The sequence below is a fragment of the Lathyrus oleraceus genome, chromosome 4 (genome assembly GCF_024323335.1).
Source record: "Lathyrus oleraceus cultivar Zhongwan6 chromosome 4, CAAS_Psat_ZW6_1.0, whole genome shotgun sequence".
NCBI lineage: Eukaryota > Viridiplantae > Streptophyta > Magnoliopsida > Fabales > Fabaceae > Lathyrus > Lathyrus oleraceus.
Genome location: NC_066582.1, coordinates 500,207,145 through 500,223,006, shown reverse-complemented (window position 1 = coordinate 500,223,006; position 15,862 = coordinate 500,207,145). Strand labels below are relative to the sequence as shown.

Genomic DNA, 15,862 nt, shown 5'->3' with positions numbered 1-15,862 from the left:
GTCTATATAGAAGCATGATAGGCAGTCTGCTATATCTCACAGCAAGCAGACCTGACATTGCATTTGATGTTGATGTTTGTGCTAGATGTCAAGCTGAACCAAAAGTCAGTCACACAAACCAAGTGAAGAGAATATTGAAATATGTCAATGGCACCAGTGACTATGGGATGTTATATACTCATGGATCTGGATCTATGCTGATTGGGTACTGTGATGCTGACTGGGCTGGGAGTGCTGATGATAGAAAAAGCACATCAAGAGGATGTTTCTTCTTAGGTAACAATCTGATATCATGGTTTAGCAAGAAACACAACTTTGTATCTCTATCCACTGCTGAAGCTAAATACATAGCAGTTGGAAGTAGCTATTCTCAACTGGTCTAAATGAAACAAATGTTGTCTGAATACAGTGTCACACAAGAAGTCATGACATTATACTGTGATAACCTGAGTGCTATAAATATCTCCAAAAATCCTATTCAGCACAGTAGGACAAAACACATTGATATTCGACATCACTTCATTAGAGAACTTGTGGAAGAGAAGATCATAGCGCTGAAGCATGTTACTACTGAAAAGCAATTACCTGACATTTTCACTAAAGCTTTGGATGCCAATCAATTTGAATGGTTAAGAGGGAAGTTGGGGATCTGTATTCGTGAGAACCTATAGCAAGCAAAGGAGTGTGTGGTTAATATCCCAGAGGATATTTCTGGGTTTTGTGAGGTGTGCTGTGGCTGAAGACTTTTCTGGTACTGATGTTTGGAAGCTGAAGTTTTTATTGTTTTCTGTTTAATTGTGTAATTTGTGGTAGTCCTCATTGATGTTTGTTTGTAATATTTTGGGCTCTTAATGAGTTCCATGGATTTGTTCATTATCTCAACTATCACAGTTGTGTATAATGGTGGTATGTATCTCCTGAACAATTATGTTTTAACATTTTTAATGTTATAACATCTGATCTGACATTCTCTGCTAGGCTAATCGACATTTATTTTGTCTAATTGGTCACCTTTGGTTAATTTTGACTAAAAAGGGGGAGAAGTGTTTATGTGGAGTATGTGGAGCTGGAGCTGTGAGGAGATGTATGTGGCTGGACAGATGGACAACTATTGTTAAACAGAATGTTGTTCTGTTTACAGATGTCAAAGAGGATGTCTGATGTGGTGCACAGGTGATGTTGAAGCAAATGTCAGAATGACATTCTGATTGTTACATGTGCTGTTATTATTAAAGGAGATGTTGGTGATGCACAAACTTAGGGGGAAAAGTAGTACCCTTGTGCATTTGTGTGTCTTACTAGTTGCATCCATAACTAGTAATTCTGTTTGTGTTGCACAGATTTAGGGGGAGGAGAAATACCCTTGTGCATGTGTGTATTACTAGTAGCTATAACTAGTAATTATATTTGCTTTTGTTGTTGTTGAAACTGTTGTTTAACTGCTGATAGTTTCTCTTGTGAACATAAAAGGACAGATATATGTTTTAGCCAAAATTTGCCAAAGGGGGAGTTTGTTGGTTCTAAGTGTTGGCAACAATTTTGATAAAACAAAGAGTGTTCACAAGATGTTATATGTGATATCTTAACATGAGATATCGTATGTACCTGTTGGAGTTCAAGAACATGATCATGCAGAATTGTTTCAGAATGTCATAATGACATGGCATCTGATGATGTGTACATGCTGGAGTTTAAGAAATATAATCATGCAGGATTGTTTCAAGATGTCATACACAATGACATGGCATCTGATATGGTTGTACCTGTTGGAAATTAATAATGGAATTATGGAATTATGCAGGATTACTCCAGGATGTCATACCCGATGTCATGACATCCTGTACACAAAATATTCAGTGTGAATGTCTGGTGTTTTGTGATTGCATAATTAATGGCAATCTTTGTATGATTGAAGATCTGATTTGCAGGCGCATTCAATCATGGATTACAACCTGATTTACTTATTTTCCAAGGAGATCTAACCAGCTGTCATGAGAAGATTTGATTGGAAAATAGATTTAGGGTTTTCAAGATTTCCAAGCCCAGCTGAAAGTTTATATAAAAAGGGACTTGGAAAACCTATTTTAACACACAACCAATACTGAGCGAAATACAGAGAGAGAGCTAGGGTTTGTGTCTTGTTTAGTCGTAAGACTTGTAAGCCATTCAAGTCATCCATTGATGATTGAATTGGTCTGATTTGTGGTTGTAATTTGTCACTCTAAAGCTGTTAAGCAAGAGTGTGTGTCTACTTGATCAAAGCTGTTAAGCAAGATCAAGTGTGTGCCTTCTTGATCAAAGTTGTTAAACAAGATTAACAGTGTGTCTTCTTGATTGAAACTGTGAAGTAAAATCAAGAGTGTGTTATTGAAAAGTGTTTTCTTTTCTCAAGGAATTGTTGTTTAAAATCAAAGGTGTGATTGTAGGGAAGTGAGTGAGTTCTCATATCTAAAAGTGCTTAGGTAGAAATTGCACGGGTAGAGATTATGTGAGAAAGACTGTAACTAGTTGAAGTGTACGGAGAGTCTTTGAACTAATTCTATTTTAGTGAATTTCCTTCTTGGCTTGGTAGCCCCCAGATGTAGGTGAGTTGGACCGAACTGGGTTAACAATTGCTTGTGTCTCGTGCATTACTATTCTTTATGTTTATTCTGTTTGCTTTACTCAAATATTAGTGTCGTGACATTACTTTCGATATCTCATATCTGATATAAGAATTTCAGAAAATAAGTATGAGTTTGTGATCATGCAAGTGAATGTTTTATCAATTTATTTCGGAAATATATCTACGAATATATTTGATATGTAAATGTGACAAAAATTTCAAAATCCATCATAAATGTCGGGGATGTATCTCTGAAATATCCTTTGGACTGTTAACATATCAATATATTTGTTGAAGATATCCAAAAATACACCTTTCAATTTTTTTTTAATCTGAATAAATTAACACTTAATTAATACGTTATAAAATAGTGTATGATAGTTCAGTGATACATCCCTAAAATATATTTTTTTTCTATTAAGTAAGAATTTCTTTTCCTAAATTTATAATCAGGTAATTAAAAAAATGGGTCCACCCGAACCGAAAATGTGCGGGCCTGTTTGATAGGACGGTTTGGGTGGGTTTCAAATTTTTTGTCAGCCTAGGCTATATTAACACAATAATCCCCAAATTCCACATTAAATTAGCATAATCTGATCCAGCTTCTATCTCTCTACGAAACATCGGTCAAAAGCGAAAGATAACCCTAGCCGCAACGCCGTAGCTTCCGCCACCACCAAGTCACCGAACCCACAAATTCATCCTCCGTGTTTCGAAGAGCGGCGCGACAATGGTACTCACAGAGGATGAGATAACGAGACTATATAGGATCCGTAAAACGGTGATGCAAATGCTTAAAGATCGGAATTACCTCGTCGGAGACTTTGAGCTTAACATGTCGAAACACGATTTCAAGAATAAATATGGCGATAATATGAAGAGAGAAGATCTCGTTATTAACAAAGCCAAAAAAGATAAACAGTCCGATCAGATCTACGTCTTCTTCCCTGAGGAAGCTAAGGTCGGCGTCAAGACTATGAAGACTTACACCAATCGGATGAATTCTGAGAATGTTTACAGAGCGATCCTTGTTTGTCAGACTAGTCTCACTCCATTTGCACGAACATGTGTCTCTGAAATGGCTTCCAAATTCCACTTGGAAGTTTTTCAGGTAATTGTTTAACCATTTATCCCTTTCTAAACCCTAATTTTTTTCTAACGGTTGAGGTAACTAATTGTTGGTGTTGTTTGTGTTTGCAGGAGGCGGAATTGCTGGTAAACATAAAAGACCATGTGCTTGTGCCGGAACATCAGGTGCTCACTGATCCTGAGAAGAAAACCTTACTTGAGAGATACACTGTTAAGGAAACTCAGGTTAGTGTATTACTTTGATATATTTTTTTGGTGGAAATCTTGTGTTGTTTTAGTAGGGATTGAATGAATGTGTGTGATGGCTTTGTAATATTGGAGGAAAGACAAAGTAAAAATGTAAACTATTAGGGTTTTGTTAGTGTCAGGCACAGAAAATTAGTAGTTGATGTTGGATGCTATTTGTATCGGTTCCTGAAAAATTGTTTAAAATTGTTTATTTTCTTTTATAATTGCATCATCTGTACCCCACTCTCACGGTATATGCTAGCCGCCATTTGCCTTTAAATATAAACATTGAATAGCCGCAATTACCGCAAACTGCTATAAAGCATTGCCCTTTTGCGGCATTCTCTTTAATTGATTGGCTCATCTCTTTGTACAACTGTTGCTGACTGGCTGCAACCACTCGACAGAAGAGATGCTAAGCTTATTTGACAGAAAAATAATTCTTAAAGCTTTACACTTTATCCTATTAGGAATAGACCTGAAGATGATGTTGAAGTTCTTAAACAAAATCAGAACCATACAAATCTGTGATATAGGTATAGAACATTCTGCAAGGACAAAAATATAACAAGTAATATTATTTCCTAGTTATCTCTTATCTCACTTAAGTGATTAGGGCAATCAGAAATCTTCGTGTAGATAGTCTCATTGCTCATGTAATTGATAGTCTCATTGCTCATGTAATTGATAGTTATTAGAAGGAAGATAAGATTCCAGAATCAAGGGTATATAGTTGACACCCTTAGAATAACATAAAGTAAATCACATCAATTTTTAAGGGTATATAATGCACCAACACCTTTACGATGTGTTTCCAAAAAGCATTTGTTTTTCCCTTCGACATACCTCAAACACTCCTTAGAAATCTTCACATAAATAATTTCTCTGCTCATGTATTTGGTAGTTATAGGTATCTAGATGAGATTCCAATGAAGTACTACATGTCAGTATGGAAAGCCATACTCTTCCTTCTGAAATTATATGATTTCATTATGGTTATATGCCTTTTATATACTTAATGTGTATACCTGCACACACAGGCCTTTATCTTCTCCAATCTTCATCTTTCTTTCTTTTCTGGTTCCATGATAAAGTACAACTTAGTTTATGATTTAGATTTGGATGTAATTAAGCATGTTGAAACAAACAACTTAGTGTTTACTCCTTCATTCTTTGTCTACTGGATGTAGTGTTCTTAATACACCATTTCTGTGTTTGCAATTATAGCATTATATCTAATATCTATGTTCTGCTTCTCAGCTACCTAGAATCCAGGTAACAGATCCTGTTGCAAGATACTATGGCCTGAAGCGTGGACAAGTTGTTAAGATTATCCGGCCAAGTGAGACTGCAGGAAGATATGTTACATACCGGTTTGTTGTTTAAGGATTTCCTTGTCTGCTGATTTTGTTGAGAAACACGGACAATGATTATACAACCTTTTTTTTTTGGGTAATGGGTGACAGTTACTACATTTTAGTAGTTCGTGTTTACCTACTTGTTGTAAGCCTAAGGAAATGTGGCTAAAATAATATTAACGTATGAGACTAAGTTTCCTTTGGCAACAAACTTGAATTAACAGTTCTATATGCTCCCTGGTCAACTTAAAGCTAAATTCATGTTCATTTCTACTAAGATTAAACTTCTGGAACAATCTTGAATTCGATTATTTCTGTATGGTCCATGAGCAAATTATTAAGATATAAAGAATCCTCTGTTTTGTAAAAAGTCCTCTGAAAATTTCTTTGAACTAGATTTCATATTATTATGAAAAGCTAACCTGAAGGAACTAGAGCAAATTATTATTGATACTTCATTGTATATCTATTAATATAATAAAAACCTTCATATGGGGTTGCTCTTCTACCCTTATTGGTGAAGACTCCCTCTAATAAAATCTGAAAATGTCCTTGTGCCATAATATGGAAGTAAACTTCCGTACGCACTGTAAGTACACGTGCATTTCTGTAATAACCCCAAAGTGCTTATTTCATAATTAAGAGAATAATACATATACTCTTGTAATAACTCTTTATGACAATAAGATTATTATAAATTTGACATTTTTTAAGAAATCTTATATTATAAGTTATTTATACTAGATATACTATCAAAAATAAATTTGCCATCAATTAAAGCATACATTAATGTAATTCAATTCAAATATCATATATTAGAATCGATCTAAAATTTATAATCAAACATCATCGTCAAAGAGAACTATTGAGTATATCTGAGTCCATGTTACTTCTTTGTTTCATGTACTACAATGTCATTTGTGTTTCAGATAGAAAGATATCTATAGTAGTCCTCCTCCCATGAGTGTCTTATGAAAACTCTCATCTCTCTATACTTGCTCATGCAATATCCTTAACACGACGACATTCATGTAACACAAATGACATGCTATGCTCTAACTTCTCCTATAATATCGTATGATGAGTTAGTCTAGGTGGATCTTCATGGGTATATGGTATCATGTAAGTATGTGACATTCTAAAACATCATTAGATGTTGTGAATATACTATTTCATAGGCGAGGAGTTGACACACTTTGTGCTTCCTCTCGTACCAAATAGTTATAGAAAGCATCAAACATTACATCAACATCTATGCGAACCATAGTGGAAGGAGCATATACGAATGAGTCTTTTGGAATACTTTGTTGAAACCTGAACTGGAACATGACTTGCTTAATCTTCCCCTAATCAAAAAATATAACATGGATGACACATCATCCAGTGTGATGGGCATCTCACCATCCAGAAGATGAAAATATGACATCTTTGAATTTCATCTCTCCACGAAAGCTCACAACGTACCACAATTAATAATAGTATAACCAGTCATGCATGAATCTTGCAGTCCAGATAGCTCCATCACATCATGAAACCATTTCTCTTTAGGTTGTTGTAGCTTCACGATTTTTCTATCGTGGGTTGGTGCATTTTAAAGCATCACGGTACTGGAAAAAAACATTGTTAGAAAGTTCAAATATTATAACGCATATTTTAAAGAGTAAATAGAAATTTCTTTTACCTCTCCATCCCAGACATGCCTAACAACATGGTTTACATACAAAGACAATAGTGAAGTGTCATATGGACCTCCTCATGCATGACATCATGAACGAAAGCATCAAAATCAGGTGCATTAACATGGACTAGAGACACCTGAACTCCAAAAGTGGACACTTCTCATCAAATGACACCAATTGGTGATCGCGAGGGTCTAGCTCTCCCTACAAACAAATGATTACTAGGACATTCTGTCGTGCTTCAATCATTCTTGGTTGTAAGTCATTTTACCTATAATTAAAGCAAACAAAACAAATAAAATCAAACTCATATAATAGACATGCAAAACCAAATCATGCAGAAAAATATAGAAGTGCACTTATATATTTCAAAAAATCAAATTCAGACAAAATACAAAAGTGCATTTCCGTATTTTCTGAAACGCATAAATGGCAGAAAACACAGAAATGCCTCATGTCATATGCTATAAATGTTGGTGTATGTCTCAATAATCTCTACCTAGTGATGAGTGTAGCTACAACCTAATATACTTTAAACAACCTATTTAGTAATGCATGCATCACAAATATAAAAGAAAAAAAAAAGAAAATTTAACAAATGTGAGAAGTGCAAGTTCTTGGATTAAATGAACTTGAGTAGTAGTTGATAAAGCTTTTGGATTAGATGCAATAGAAAATTTGAACAAGGTTAAAAAAAATGGTGGATTTGAGATTCTCACGCACACCATTTGTTTAGACAAAATTTTGTTCAAAATGGGAAACGAGGAAGATTTGATACATTAATATAACTCAAAATCCATTTGGAAATATACGAAAATATATCTCCGTAATAGTTTATAACAAATTGAGGGTGTGACTCCCTAAATATGACGTGGACACGAAAATACATCCTCGTGGTGTGACTCACTAAATATGACGTGGACTTTAAATGCTTTCAAAAATACATCTTTTTCCAGGTGTGTGAGCACCATTTAGAGTACACTAAACAATCCTTTTACCTATAATAATATGTACTTGATACAATTGATGCCAATGAAATAAATATCGTTTTGTTATCAAAATATACAAAATAATTTGAATGAGAAAAATCAACCTCATATTTATCTAGGGAAAAATTGACTCTTGGTCATATCATTGATTGATGATCCTAAAGAATTACTATTAAACTGCCCCGAACTAGACTCTGTTATGTTTAACCTCCTTCTCCTATCCATGGAAAGTGCTGGTTCTTGAGGAAATGGTAATTCAACTAAAACATTACTGAGATATGACACAACTTGTGCCATTGTTGGTCTATCAACTGGACTTTCTTGAACACATAACAATCCAATTTGAACGCATCTAATAACTTCACTATGAGAATATGAGTCTTTTAGAACGGGGTCCAACATTTCTAATGGCGTTTCACTTCTCCATTTTCTCCAAGCCTGCATGGATTTGTCAAATTTAAGATTTCAAATCATTGTTTTTTCTCTGTGTTATTAAATATATGGTTATGTATATGAGCATCATTAAAGGAAATAATATTAAATTTTAATACTTACGATACTTAGGAGGTCTTCAAAATCATCTGATTCAATAGGACGAATATTTCTTTTTCCACTAACTATCTCAATAATTATAACTCCAAAACTAAACACATCTGACTTCTCTGAAAATCGTCCGTGCATTGCATATTCTGGAGACATATAACCACTATATAAAAAAAAATTGATGGTTATAGAATCTGTTGAAATTGAAGCTATTAAGTAGTATATTTTGTGCATGAAATTCTAGATAACAAGCATTACTATTTTCACAATTTTGTTGATGGTTATAGAAAAAACTCAATCCATCTAAAGAACATGTAAAGTGAAAGGTCTCAAGATAGGTAAGCAACTATGATTAAAGAATGAGATTTTAAGAAGAAAACTTACTATGTTCCAACAATTCTGTTAGTTTTTCCCGGTTCTTGATCAATTGTAACCATTCTTGCCAAACCGAAATCAGATATTTTTGAATTCATATTATCATCTAAGAGTATATTGCTAGATTTGAGATCTCGATGTATGACTTTAAGTCTTGAATACTCGTGCAAGTAAAGAATCCCTCTTGCAATTCCTTCTATAATTTTGTAACGCTCGAACCAATATAACACCCTGTGTTTCTTATGATCTACAAATTCATCATAAACTATTTTATTAAGAAACTGTGTAGTTTTAGTTTAAGAAAAAATGTAAAGTATAAGATTAGAGAATCCTTACCAAATAGAAAATAATCAAGACTTTTATTAGGCACATACTCATATATAAGCATTTTCTCTCGTTCTTCCAAACAGAATCCTAACAAAGTCACCAAATTTATGTGTTGAAGCTTGGCTATGAGTAATATTTCATTTTGAAACTCTATAGAACCTTGTCCTGAATTTATTGAAAGTTTCTTTACTGCTATTTGTTGTCCATCAGAAAGAACACCCTGCAATAATAGATATAGTTTTATTTATATCTCTCGAGAATATTTTATATAGAAATTTCGGATTCGAAACAAAATCACTATAGTTTACCTTGTAGACAACACCAAATCCTCCTTTACCTATTTCATTCTCCTTTGAAAATTTGTTGGTGGCAGCTTCAATTGTAGCAAACTTGAATTGTAATGACTCAAGTGTTTTTAGTTCATCCCCAACTGAACCAAAATTAACCATAATATGAGCAGACAAAAAAATCAAATTGATTGTTATTTTTGACTATACTTACAATTTTCCTTTAGCATTGTCCTACGTCTCTGCCTTGATTGTCTCTTTTTGCAATAACAGGCTACATATATAAGTACTACCAAAAGAAAAGCAATGAAAATTATGATGACAATTGTTTTTGCTCCAACTCTATTTTTTCCTGCATAGTAATATTATGGAAAAGTAATTAGTTTAGCTAATTCTGTCTATTGATTTAAACCATTATGGTTTGAAAGAGAGGGAACAAGACTATTATTATGTATTGTATATATTTATGAATAAATCTAATTGGTCATTTCTTATAGAACTCTAAAAATTTGTCAAGTGATGAGAAGAAAGACTTTGAATTCAGTTAGATAGGCTATATCTTTGAACTTGACAAGTATTTTTAAAAATGATAAATATAAAATCTCTTTGTATTATTCTTTAAATCCTAAGAGCTTTCCTACTTTGAACTTAAACATGTTCTGTCAATTTCTTGTTCTTAGTTTTAATGGTAGTTTTATCTTTCTTTAAATACAAGGTTTGAACACGTTTTTATTTAATTTTATAATTTTGATCTTGTTTATTTGTTTTTCAAATTTAATTTCATACATTTGTATTCTTTTTTTTTTGACAACCTATATGTATATTATTTTTATAATTTTTTTTCGTGCATGTTTCTTAATTTTAAAATTATGTTGATAGTCTCTCAAATTTGTATTTTTATGAACTTTTAGTCTCTGAAATTTGTAGAAAATATTAAAAATTAAGAAACCAATATACAATTAAAAAAGTGTATGTAAAGTAATTTATATGGTTACTTTGAGTCAGTTTGTTATAATTTATTATTTTTTAAAATAACTTTTATGAAATTTTTAAAAAATAATATAAGTTATTTTAAGCTAATTGTAATATTTAATAACATAAATATTTATTATTAAAACTTAAAATATAGTCAAAAACAAATATATAATTTATTTTAAAAGTATATTTTAAAATATTTATATAAAATAGTTTAAAATATAAGTAACTTTTAAAAAATATTTATATTTAAAAAATATAATAAAAAGATAAAATGCTTAAAATAACATTATATAAAGAATTATTTAAATTAAGGAAAAAAAAAGAATATACACAAAATCTAAAATATTTTTACCGATTAATGAAGACGTGTAATCTATCAAATTACAATTTTATTTTTGAAATAATAATATAATTTGAGAAATCTAAAAATATTAATTGGATGTCTGTAATATTATGTTACATTTGACGGTGCACTAAATTCTTAAACTAATAAACAATATTTACATGATAAAAAAAAATATTTTATTTGAAGTTTTTAAAATATTGTAATTTTGTAAAATGTTTTTTGTTGACCAGAAAATATTATGAAAAAGAGTTACAACATCAGATGTGTAAAATTTGAGAAATCAATGGATAAAAATAATATGTAATCCATTCGAATAAACCATTAAAAATAAACATTAAAATAATAAATTACCTGAAGAAGAAGACGAAGTTACGTTGTAAAATGGATAGAGTTGATATCTAACAATACACGACGCAAGCATAACACTTGCACCTTCTTCACCACCGCAACACCCCGCCAAAGTTCCGATCGCCATTCCTAAGCACATCTCACATTGAGAACTCGTCAAATCCGTAACACACTGCCCCAATCCATAAACCGTCAACGACGTTCCCGTGATTTCCACTTCACCGGTAGCAAATTTCTTCGCCGTCGTCGAATGCGCCGCCATAACCGCCACCTTTTTCAACAAATCATTCACCGAATTTTGAAACAACTTAAAGTCAACGCCGGAGACAGTTTTACCGTCTTTCAGATTCAACCTTGGTTCGATACTGTAAAATTTAAAATACTTATTGGTATAACGAAGCATACACTCTTCGTACCAAATAACCGCTTCCGTTTGGTTGTTACAACGCCGTTTGATCTGTTGAGCGGCGTCAGTCACACATTTCTCACAAGTGCTTGAGTTGATGTCGCCACGACAGAGAAACAATCCGTTAACGGCGTTAGTTGTGCCGAAACCCATAATTGTCATGTAGTAACCGTCTTGTTGTTGGGAAGAGTTAGTCGTAAGAGAATTTAAGAGGACATTGATGTTTATAGATAGCGTGCTGTTTGGTTCGTATTTTGTGGTGTCGTTGCAATAAGAGCCTCTGTATGTTGGAGATGCTTCTGTTGTTGAGGATAGAGTGATGAAAACAAACAGGATGTAAACTGTGTAGGAGATTTTCCAGATCTGTTTTGAAGTAGAAATCATTGTTTTGTTTTAGAGGATCAATCAATTATTTACATAACAATTTTTTTTCTAAGGAATGATGATTCATGGATTTTGTAATTGTTGTTACTTGTTACCAAAGATATAGAAGGGATTTGATTTTGTTTTTGGGTTGAATATAGAAGGGATTTGATATAGTTTTTGACACCTTTTCTCTTTTATAGAAAATGCCCTTTTACACTTCTTTTAGGTTTGATTACAAATAAATAAAGAGAAAAAGGGTGATGCATGTATCAATTTATTTTATATTTGATCATGCATTCCGTCCTGAAAATTTTAAAATACTTGTATGACATGATAAAATAATATATTTTTTTTTATATTGTCAATGCATCACCATTAAATCCATAAATAAATAAATTATTTTCATTAGGTTAAGGGCATCTTTGATTCAACTTAAAAAAAATAGATTTTTTTTTAATTTTTAAAAATAGAATTTATAAACTTATTTTTCAAAATATTATAACAAATTTTATATTCATTTTTTTTTAAATTAAAAAATTAATTTTGATATTCTATAACACAATCATATTTTATTAAAGATCAGATTATAATCGAAATCGTAATTTTTTCAAAAAATTATATCTCAAAAATGATTTTTACGAAAAATCATTTAAAATAGCTTCAAAATTAAATAATTTTTTGACATTTTGAAATTAAATTTTTTTTCAATAAAATAACAAAATATTTAAAATAATATTTAAAATATAACTATTCGAACAAATTTTTTATTTAAAACTTTTATAAAAAAAAAGTTTAAAATCTTTTTTACTCAAAAAAGTCAAAACAAACAGCTCTAAACCAGCTAATAATTATGAAAAAACATCTTTCGACAGGAAATTATAATCTAACCCGCATCATATCTCATTTATATTATGTTTTCTATTCTTTGATTTTGAAGGGAGGCAAGTTGGTAATAAGTCAATAAGTCTAACTCAACCCACTTTGTGATGAAATTTTCAATAAAGGTACTTGTAGGAGCAAGTACTAAAATAAGAATCCAAAACATAAGGAAAAAATGGATGTATCCCGATTCTTGAAATTTTAACTTTTTTTTAAAGAAAAACTGCTCACTTTTTAAAATGGTTTTGTGAGCCAAAACACTTTGTAATCTGCTCATTATATTTAATTACTAACTTAGAACATTATATATTTTATAAAAATATTTATGTAGAAGTTTTTTAGGTATAAAGTGTAAAAAGATTCGAATTAATTTTTTTCTTTAATATAGTCATTTTAAAAAAAAAATTATTGATTTTTTAATCAATATCTCAAATTGTGATGTCTGGTTTCTTGAGCTAGGTCAATTGAGTGGACCATGTTTCATACTTATTTTTAAGACAATATCTTTTGAATTTTTTATTTGAATTTCATACTTCTTCGATCTTTCAAGTTCAATTTTGTTGAATTGTAATTCCTTGTGTCGAAGTAGGTTGCTCGACAGAACAAGGAAGTGTCAAACCACCTAGTGTGTTAAGTTGTGTCAGTGTGTCGAAGTGTCGAAGCATGCTGCTTCACACATGATTTCGACTTAGGTCTATTTTGGTAGTGTTAGCTATTTTGGGCTTTTATAGTTTTGGGTTTTGGCTTGAGGTACAAGTTAACCTAAATCTATAAATAGACGGAGTAACCCTTATTTTTATAATGAAGTAAATAAAGCATCCATAACATTGTATTCACAGTATTTTGCAGTTGCAAAGTGAATAACAAGTTTTCCACGGTTTGTAGGCAGAGAGAAACTCTGTAGAATTATATTACTCTTCTCCTTCATCTTTCTTTCTTTCTCCATTGTTCTTTCTTTTCATTGCTATTGTGTGGGTGATAATAATCTTGTTCATCAAGATTGATTGAAACTCTCTATAGGTTTTGAGGGATTTCCAACATCTGGTATCAAGAGCTCCGATTAATCGATTCGTGGGAAGAAAATCACCACAACAACGAATCATCAAAACGGAAATTTTCCAACAAAACTTCCGATTCTCAAGAACAACAATTATGAGAATTGATGCAAGCAGATAAAGGTCGTGTTCTGTTATCAAGATCTTTGGGATCTTGTGAAGGAAGGAGTAACAACGCTTGCAGAAGCCGCGACAGATCAAGAAAAGGCTGCATATAAAGAATTGAAGAAGAAAGATTATAAAGCTCTCTTTATAATCCATCAAAGTCTTGATGCAGATAACTTTGAAAAGGTTAGTGATGCAGAGTCAGCGAAAGAAGCATTCTGGAGAAATCGTTTGGAGGCGCAAAGAAGGTGAAGAAGGTGAGGTTACAAACTCACAAAAGGATGTATGAATTACTTCATATGGAAGACAATGAAAGCATAACTGATTTCTTCACCAAGGTTACGAAACTGGTGAATCAAATCAAGGTATGTGGAGAAGTGTTGACATCAAGATTTGTTGTTGGAAAGATCTTGAGGTCGTTGGCTCCAAAGTTTGACCACGTGGTAGTAGCCATAGAAGAGTCGAAAGATTTGTCAAAACTGACAAAGGAAGAGCTTCAAGGGGCGCTTGGATGTCAAGAACAAAGAATGGATGAAAGAGCTGCAGGAAAGTCGTAGAGTGATATGGCTTTACAGGCTCAATCAACAAAAGAAAGAAAAGGCAAAGGAAGCTGGAATGGAAACAAAGGTAGAAGAGGTTACAACAATTCGACTAGTCGAAATTAGCAAGAAGGAAACTGGTCGAATCAAAGAAAACCCCGGAACCAAGGGAACCAAAGAGGTGGTGTTACAGGTAGAGGAAGAGGTGGTGGTCAAAAGCCAGACAAGAGTCACATTCAGTGTTACAATTGTCAAAGGTACGGTCACTATTCTAGTGATTGTCCAGAAAAGCAGAAGAATCAAGAAACTTATGCAAAACTGGCGAAACATGAAGAAGAAGAGACGTTGTTGATGGTTACAACAAGAGAATAAGAGAGATTCAAGGACCAGTGGTACTTAGACTCAGGATGCTCATCACATATGTCTGGAAGAAAAATTTGGTTTGTCAACATAAAGCCCTTAATGAAGAACATGGTGAAATTTGCAAATGACAACACTCTAGCAGCTGAAGGTGTTGGTGATGTTCTGATTATGAGGAAAGATGGCAAGAGATCAGTAATTTAAAATGTGTTATACATACCAGACATGAAGAGCAATTTGCTCAGCATAGGGCAGTTAGTCGAAAAGAACTACAGAGTGTCGATCAAAGGAAAGATGATGAGAGTTCTCGACTCAAATGGAAGGTTGATCTTGAATGCTCGAATGTCTCAGAATAGAACCTTCAAGATTGAACTAAATGTGATGGAGCATAAGTGCCTTGCAACAACAACCAACAAAAATGAATGGATATGGCATTATAGACCTGACGATCTCAATTTCAAAGACATCAGAGATTTAAAGAGAAGAAATATGGTTTCAGGATTACCATAAATCGACATTCCAAACAAAGTCTGTGAAGAATGTGTGCAAGCGAAGCAGCATAAGAACAACTTCAGTAAGGATGTAGGAAGCAAGTCGAAGGCAATTCTTGAAGTCATATACTCTGATGTATGTGGTCCTCTCCAGGTGGATTCGATTGGATGTGACAAATACTTTGTTACATTCATAGATGATTTAAGTCAAAAACTGTGGTCTTACCTGATCAAGAAAAAAAGTGAAGTGATCGAGATATTTGCCAAGTTTTAATCTATGGTGGAAAGACAAAGCGGTTGAAAGATCAAGATTTTGAGGACTGATGGTGGTGGAGAATATGCGTCGAAAGACTTAGATGCATTATGTGTGAAAGAAGGGTTTGTGCATGAGGTGGTGCCACCTTACACTCCACAATAGAATGAAGTCGCAGAAAGGAAGAATAGAACCATTATGAATATGGTTAGAAGTATGTTGAAAGGAAAGCATCTACTCAAAGAATTATGGGGAG

The 15,862-nt window shown here is 32.7% G+C and overlaps 2 protein-coding genes across 2 annotated transcripts; one reads left to right on the top strand and one right to left on the bottom strand.

Annotated features, from left to right (window-relative positions):
• Window positions 1-3,173: 3,173 nt before the first annotated feature.
• On the top strand, window positions 3,174-5,591 carry LOC127076837 (DNA-directed RNA polymerases II and IV subunit 5A). The gene is made up of 3 exons (XM_051018630.1): window positions 3,174-3,716; window positions 3,806-3,919; window positions 5,183-5,591. The coding sequence occupies exons 1-3, from the start codon at window positions 3,336-3,338 to the stop codon at window positions 5,306-5,308; spliced, it is 621 nt and encodes a 206-aa protein (XP_050874587.1). The 5' UTR covers window positions 3,174-3,335; the 3' UTR covers window positions 5,309-5,591.
• A 2,221-nt stretch (window positions 5,592-7,812) lies between these two features.
• On the bottom strand, window positions 7,813-12,131 carry LOC127076835 (cysteine-rich receptor-like protein kinase 44). The gene is made up of 7 exons (XM_051018628.1): window positions 11,156-12,131; window positions 9,695-9,832; window positions 9,502-9,623; window positions 9,203-9,413; window positions 8,876-9,113; window positions 8,504-8,654; window positions 7,813-8,386 (listed from the first exon to the last, which is right to left on the bottom strand). The coding sequence occupies exons 1-7, from the start codon at window positions 11,940-11,942 to the stop codon at window positions 8,060-8,062; spliced, it is 1,974 nt and encodes a 657-aa protein (XP_050874585.1). The 5' UTR covers window positions 11,943-12,131; the 3' UTR covers window positions 7,813-8,059.
• Window positions 12,132-15,862: the final 3,731 nt, after the last annotated feature.